Genomic DNA, 7,918 nt, shown 5'->3' with positions numbered 1-7,918 from the left:
AAATTCTAAAAAATTATCTTAGCAAAACTTTACCAATGATTATATATATTTTGTAACATTGCTCTGTTACTTACTGTATCTTACTCACAATTTAAATATTCATGGAATATTTTGAAAGCTTAAAAAACTGTTCTATAGTTATTAAAATACAGCATTGAAATGGCCTGTTAAATACATTTTTAGGTAGGTTCATGTAGGAAAAGAAAAGAAACACGGCTAAGGAAAAACAAGATCAAATTCATTCCCCTTAATGAAATAGGATTTAAAAAGAGTGTTAAAAATACAGCTGTACTCAGACAACATCTACATTGGCCACTTATCACTTGTTGCTAAGTAATATTTAATAGTAAAATGTATTTGATTGTAATTATATAAAAATTATGTTATTCTACTTTAGACTATACTTACATATATCATTTAGCAATTTTAAGCACGCTGTAACATCTTTTCTTCAAGCTAATCTGTAAGTATACAATCCTATAATTTTCCAAATTATTATTAAGAATCTAGCTGTTCAGTATCTGACAGCCTTTTAGGGGGAGAATGCATTAGCCATATTTACACGTATTTTAACTTGCCCAGAATGTCTCAGGGGATCATTCTGCAAATACCAAGGTGTGTGACGAGCTATGCTCTTTCACAGAAATCTGCTGGGTTCCACAGAATTACAGGCATATAATAGCCCAGGCAATGAAAGCAGTATACACTCCTATTTATTTATTGATAGATATAAAGTTCCTTTGCATTTACAAAAAACTGAATGAAATCTGTGTGGTTTTATGTGACTTTTTTCTCTGTCCTGCAGTATTTATTTCTCTTTTAATGAAAACAGCCCATAGATCTAATTGTTGAACAATTCTGTTGGACATTATGGAAAGAGTATGATTGACATTAAATTAATTTAGTCTTGGTAGCTAAAAGATTAAGTATGATTGTCTGTTAGGACATATTAATATCTAAGTTTTTCTTTACAATAAAATATGTAATAGTCTGTTGTGCTCAGCAATGCTGAAAAGACAAAAATATTCTAAAATAAATTAATATTCTTATGTTTTTCATAAATCTTATACTTTGAAAAGTTACAAGTGCTGTGTAAAAACTGAGATTAACTATATGAAATATGCCGTAAACACACTGTAATGCTAAAATATTCCTTTGAAGAATATAACCTGTAAAGACTAACATCTTACGGCACATTCGGTTAGGTTGTGACCCTGCTGAGCACCACAAATGGGTAGATTTGGAAACCTGGCTTTGAGTCAGTCCCAACACTCCTGCAGACACGACTGTAATGTTTAGCACGGTCTTCGTGTTTACGTTGATCGTCTTAAAAATACTGATAAGAGTTTTGGAGAGGAACGTGTACCTCTTCCCTCCATAAAAAACCTACACGCACACAAAAACACCCACCCCAAAACAAACCCAAAAATAAATTATCTAAGCTGTGAAATTTCAAACCAAAACAGGTTGGAGTTGGTTCTGTGCAGAACATGGCTGCTATTCATTTCAGCGCTGGTTTTAACTTACCAGTCCACGGCAATGGTATATTTAGGTACTTGGTTTCAAAAAGCAATTGCTGGGAAGAGAATTTGGTTTATGAACTCCGTAAAGGCCAAGGGCCGCAGTCTGGTCTCACACCTGTTTTACTGGTACAATTCCACGAGTTTACACTTCTGAGTAAGTGAGATGAGAAACAGACCCTATATATTGCTGTCCTTATACGTGCAAGGGTAGCCACCAACTTAAATAGAAATGTTGCCTTTTTGGAGGCAGAGTGCAGCATTTAGGTTATAACCGCTACCCTGCTCCAGCCACAAAATTAAGCAAATATTGGGGGGTTTTGGGAAAATTAGCATAGCTTCTTCTCTCTGCAGGGAAGTTATTGTTAGGCTTTTGCAGCTATAGCCATTGATGAAGGTCTGATGAAAGCAGGCGAAGGGTAGAGCTAAGTTGAGGTATCAGGCTCCACAACATCAGGCTTTCCGTATCTCTTTAGATATATCATACAAGTTAATGTTGCTTGCTACACGTGCAACCCCCTCCTTGAGTAACAGTCTGGTTTCATTTCATTCCAAATGGAGCCCCGGGCAAGGGAGTAGGGCAGAGCTTTGTCTCCTGGCTTTCTCCTGGCGTGCCTCCAGTCTGTACAGGGCAGGTTCAGAAATGCAGATCGAAGCCCTTCTGTACCATGGCCTCCTGACCAAGGGCTGGCTTACCAGCTGTCTTGGTCAGAAGTCAGGTCAAATATCACCTCTTCTCAATGAAATAATCATGGAAAACCCCATAGATTTTGGTGCATAAAACAGAACTATACATATTGTTTACGGTTACTTATACACTCTTAAGTCTGTTACCAGTAAATAATACTTTATTTTACCTACTCTTTGTAAGTGCTAACTCTTTGTAATGAGCAGTGTTGTATTACAGCAACTAAAAATTATACAATTCCATTTATTTTTTTACCTTTCTTCTAAAATTGCTCTCATGGGGTAAACTATAACAACAAATACAGGTTATAATTTTTTTAAAGGCCTTTAATTTAATTAAGTGCTCCACGTGGAGTGTGCTGTACTGTAGCACTCACAGTTACGTGACATAGTGCAGCATTTAGCTTCATTAGAAAATGTTAAAACTTTGCCTTACTTTTGCTGAAGGAATGTTTTATAAACATTGGGAACAAATGAATACCTAGCGTAATTACACTGACTTGTGACGAGTTATATTTAGAATGAACTTAGGGTAGTATCTTTTTTCTTTTCCTTTTCTTTTCCTCCCTCCTCACTGCTCTAAGGATCAGGAATGTGTCTTGCCTTAACCGTACCTATGGTGAGGCAGGAGTTTCCATCAACCTGTTTGGTTTCCCTGTGTAGAAAGGAGGAGTCCTAGGTCAGCCCCTGTGCAGCAAAGCCCATCTCCCAGTGCCAGGACACACACTGTCTCGGCTTGCTCCACAGCTTCATTTTAAGAGGGGCCGGAACATGACAGGTCTCTGAAAAAGCACATGATCTTTTACTACTCACTACCCACCCCTGTGCACCTTGCTGCAGTCCAGTGCCAGGAGTAGTTAGTTCATGCTGCTTGAGCATCCTCAACTGCTCCGTTCAGATGGGGGACTGAACACATAAATGATGCAGCCTACAGGTTCTTCTACCACTGCTGCCCTTCTTCTCTGTATTTTGGCCTCTATCTGCTTCACTGTCACAGGATCCTTCGGAGTAGCTGGGGCAGAACTTGTCTCCACATGATCTTTATAAGAGGGATCATACATGTTTCACTAGCTGACATGGGAAATGAGCTTACCATGAGAAACTGGTGCAGTTACTGCTGGGAAAGCTGAACAGAGTCATTCAGGGCTAGCACTGGTACCTCAGATATGGCAAGAGGTCTCTAGGATTGCTACGGTTCTCCAGTCAATCAGTGACTCTGGCACTGTGTCCTTCATCCCTTACCTACCAACAGCAGCCACCTTCTACTAGGACAGGCAGGGAACGGTACACCTACTTTCAAAGGGCATGCACACTTCTTTCAGCCACAGAGACCACCCCAACCTTTCCTTGTCTGAGTCCCAGGGAGAGATTGGGAATGAAGTCTCTCCCAGAAATAACCCATCAGATGTCCAATGGTGCGGATGTTGTTACAATAAAACCCGAATTATTCAGTTCTGCTCAGAAAACCAGTAGTGCTTTGCAAGCATAGAATCGGACTAAGCCAATTGTTGTTTATTCTGTTGTATTTTCTGCCAAGAGAGAGAGAACAGTGTCACGGGAGTGACAGGGATCCACTGGTGAGGAAGTAGGAGATAGCAGGGAGGGAGTCGTCAGAGGGAGTGGTGGGGAAGCTGAGCAAGCTGAGCCTGTCGAGTGGTTGTCTGGGAAGAGTTATGGCCACATCAGCAGGATAATAGGTTCTCCTGAACCTTAAATGCTTCTATTTGAAGGCTAAGAGGTGATATGGGGCAGCTGTTTTACTTTGAACCAGTTCCGTATTCAAATGAAGCAATGCTGCATGTGTCAGATAAAACATGATTTATCTTACGTGTCTTTATCACTGTCAGATAAAATGCAATTTGAGAGGTTTTGTGAGAAATCTGCATTTTGGCCATACTGAGACAAATTTATCAATGGGAAAAGTGCTTAATTGTAATAAGTTAAATAGTATTCCTCTTCTGGTGTGATGGAAATTATCCTACTCACCAGGATTCTGTTTCTATTTACTAATAGCATATAGGTACTTATAAACTGTGATAAATAGTATATTTTATTTATAAATTTAAAATTATTTCTATATATGTGGAAATATTTTTGCAATGTACCTCTGAACAGTAAAACACCTGTAGGTAGTCAAATAGGTAGATAAATGTAGACCTGCTTATTATGCCTTTGATAATAAAACCAGCTTTGCCACAGAAGGAAATGTTGTAGGGCAGGTAACACTTTATGTTTCATGGAATGCCCTTAAATGCATATAACGTTGCTTTCTGTGGCTTTCATTTTAGTACTGTTCCACTGATCAGGCTGCTGCAGGCACAGATGCAGAACATGTACAACAGTTCTATAATCTTCTGACTGCCTCCATTGACATAACTAGAGGCTGGGCAGAAAAAATCCCAGGATTTACTGACCTCCCAAAAGAAGATCAGACATTACTCATAGAATCAGCTTTTTTGGAGCTGTTTGTACTAAGACTCTCCATCAGGTAACTATTTATTTAATTTCCTCTTAAACTGATGTGAAAAATCATCCATCTAAATATTTTTAAGGAATAAATATTGTGCTATCTTTGAACATTGTCAATTGTACCAGAAGACCCAGAAAACATTAGCAAGGTCTGAATCCAAAGGATATGGTGTCTAATTTAATTTGTTTTATGCTGCAAAAAACCCAAGAAATTGATTTAAAAAGAGAGCATAGGTCTCACTAATATGCTTTGTATTTGATATACCCCATCCTCTTCCCCCATAGTAATCAAAACTGATACTCAGGTACTATTTGAGCAAGTTTACTGCCTACTCATCAGCATAAATTATAGAAAAGCACCTTCAGTATGAAGGCTTTTTCCTTTTCCCCCTTCTTTTGTGCATGCATGTCTTTGTCATCTGTTTTTGAAAATGATGAAGAAGATTTAAAATCTTGTTCAGATTGTTTTTCATTTTTAATACCAAGTCACTTAAGAGACTGAGCTGCTACTTGCCAGTCTAGCACTAGTTAAGACACTTTACCAAAAACACTTTCAGGGACTGGAAAAATTCCAGACTGGTGATTTGAATTGTGCCCTTCTTTCTTTAGGATGAAAATGACCTTTGCATGCATTTTTAACAGGGATATTGGCAATGGGGAGGGGAAGGAGAAGAGAGCTTGGCTGTAATATCTCTCTTACACACAGGTTTTCATATGAGAGTTTATGATGTTTTTTTCCTTATTAATTTTTACAATCTGAAAAAAGCAGATGAACTAAGTAAATGCTGAGAGTTGCAGAGTCTCTTCTTTTTCCAGTTTTTAGTAGTTGTATATTTCAAAATGCATTCACTTAGTATTCCTTTGGTTCAAACATACAGTATTTAATGTAAAATGTCTTCTCTGTTTATGCCTTTGGGCAGGACCAAAATCTTAACTAATTAGACAGTCTACACCACATGCTACAGCTATCCTCAGGCTTATAACTCTACCAAGTAAGCAATCACAGAAGCTTGTTTGTTGTACTTTGGCCCCAAGGGAGAAGCATATTGTCAAACGTGAATGCCCACATATGTCTCAGGATAATATGCCTTGGATTTTAAATGACAGACACTTCAATACTGGTTATGTATTTTGCTGTAAAGTAGAAAACGCATTTCTAATTTTTTCAATTATTTTCATTTGAGGTCTGATACTGCTGAGGATAAGTTTGTATTCTGCAACGGACTTGTGCTTCATAGACTTCAGTGCCTTCGTGGGTTTGGGGAGTGGCTCGACTCTATTAAAGACTTTTCCTTAAACTTAAAGAGCCTTAACCTTGATATCTCAGCCTTAGCAAGTTTATCAGCTCTAACTATGATTACAGGTAAGTGCTCCTTCGTTAATAGAAAGCTTCAGACTTGAGTGCTTTGCTTTAATGCGGGTTCAAGCAATTTCAGTTAACTTAGCTATGTTCAGGTTAAAGCAAGTATGATTTTTAGGCATTGTAATGACTGTGCCGAAATTGTGGACTAACATTAGGCCATCAGATACCCCTATTAAAATGTAGTCCAACTCTCAGTTTCTTCGTGGCTTCATTGTTTTCTTGGAATAGTCTCTGAAAAGCAAACTGCTTCCAAGCTAATTGTGTAGCCTCTACAAAAACATTCAAAATACTTGCTGGATTCCCAGAAAAGCCTAATGAAGTGACCAGAGCTGGGTCTTCTGTGTAGGAATACTAATATCAGGGTAGCTGGAGAGTTAGAAGCCATACAGCTAAACTAGCTCACCTCTCACCAAGGTAGCTAGACCGGAAAGTGTGCTTCATGAGGGCAGGCAGGCTGCTTTTGGTAGCCAAGCTACTGTAGGTGTTCCACATACTGCTTTTTATAGAGAGAAAATTGGAAAATAATACGGAAAAAAATAATTTTCTGTAGTTATACAAAAGCTTTTGGGTGTGTATGTGACCATATCACCCCTTCTGCCTGCTAGGGCGAACAGCAGGAAACTAATGTCCGAGTCTGCCAAATCTGGCTAGTAAGTACAGAATGGGGGAGCATAACCTTATAAAGTGTAATTTTCTCATTCCTGAAACAACAAAGCCCCTTGATGTATGCACTGTGTGCCTTGGGCTTCTTGCAGTTCAAGAGGCATTGCTGACGGGAGCAGGAAGGGTTGAGAGTAAGGGTGTCTGACAACCATGCAGCAGAAGTCAGAGCAGCAGTCATCTCTGCAGAGGGCCTCACACTCATTTCAGAAAAGCTGGTAGTATAAACTGTGTTGTCAGTGTGAGTCAGGGCTTCAGTGTGCTTCAGCTGGATCTTCCCAGGGATGCTATAAGCTCCACTGGGATGGATATTGATTTCCTCCCACATTTCAGGCATCCATCCCTTTGCAGGTGGTGGCCTCAACAGTGTCAGCTGTAGTCTTCATTTTACCTAGGATGAGACAATGCTTGGGAAACACTGAGATAAAATGCTCGGTGGCAAATATAGAAACTACAAATTGGCCAGTTCCCACTGCTATTTGTGGGGCCAAGATTTTTGCTTCGGCATTTACTTCTTGCTTCCTTCCTGCATTTGGATGAAGGATTAATGTATATGTGTTCTAGAATTAACTCTTTGCTTCTTAAGAAAAGTATTTTAAGTTTTTAATTCATTTATATTCTTTTTTTTTTTTCCTTTGGAAAGGGTTCATTGAGGTCCAGATTCTAGTTTCTTTGATAAAACTCTTAAGTCCAGAATAACTCATTGGAGTTGCTTTGTCTTCTATGAAAAATTTTCTTTAGTGGTATGTTGAAGTGAGAAGGAACATTTGCAATTTATTTTTGGCTCCTATATGTAAACATCCACAGACATGCATTCATGCATGCTTACACAGATGTATTATAAATACATATATAGGTATATATGTGTGTGTATACATATAAAATGTATATACTTCTGTGTATGCATTTATATATCTATAAATCAAGGACAAATGCTGTCTCTCTCCATATGTATTTATATACAGGCATATATGCTCACGTTTATAGTACCTATAATTGATTTAAGTTATTTATTGTGTATTAGATACATCTTTTTTAGATACTACACAGATAGATGGAGCTTGTTCTCGATTATCTTCCTGATAAGGAGGAAGAGAGGACGGACTGAGAGGATGCAGGTCAATGAATAGGATCCCCTGCAACCTGTCTATGTGGATGTAGAAAAAGCTATTCTACAGGAAGAAAAGTTTTTCTTCTTTCAAACTCATGCCCTGTTTTA

At 38.4% G+C, this 7,918-nt stretch overlaps 1 protein-coding gene across 2 annotated transcripts in view; it reads left to right on the top strand.

Annotated features, from left to right (window-relative positions):
- The window catches only part of NR4A3 (nuclear receptor subfamily 4 group A member 3), a 30,821-nt gene that overhangs the window by 10,996 nt on the left and 11,907 nt on the right, over positions 1–7,918 (top strand). For both annotated transcript variants that reach the window (XM_014938649.1, XM_014938650.1), the window contains exons 6-7: positions 4,496–4,695; positions 5,861–6,039. In XM_014938649.1, coding sequence (XP_014794135.1) covers positions 4,496–4,695; positions 5,861–6,039 — 379 coding nt within the window. The remainder of the gene's footprint in view (positions 1–4,495; positions 4,696–5,860; positions 6,040–7,918) is intronic.

Source organism: Calidris pugnax, unplaced genomic scaffold (genome assembly GCF_001431845.1).
Source record: "Calidris pugnax isolate Ruff unplaced genomic scaffold, ASM143184v1 scaffold13, whole genome shotgun sequence".
NCBI classification, from domain to species: Eukaryota; Metazoa; Chordata; class Aves; order Charadriiformes; family Scolopacidae; genus Calidris; species Calidris pugnax.
The sequence above is the reverse complement of the archived record's forward strand: the minus strand, read 5'-3'. Positions and strand labels throughout refer to the sequence as shown.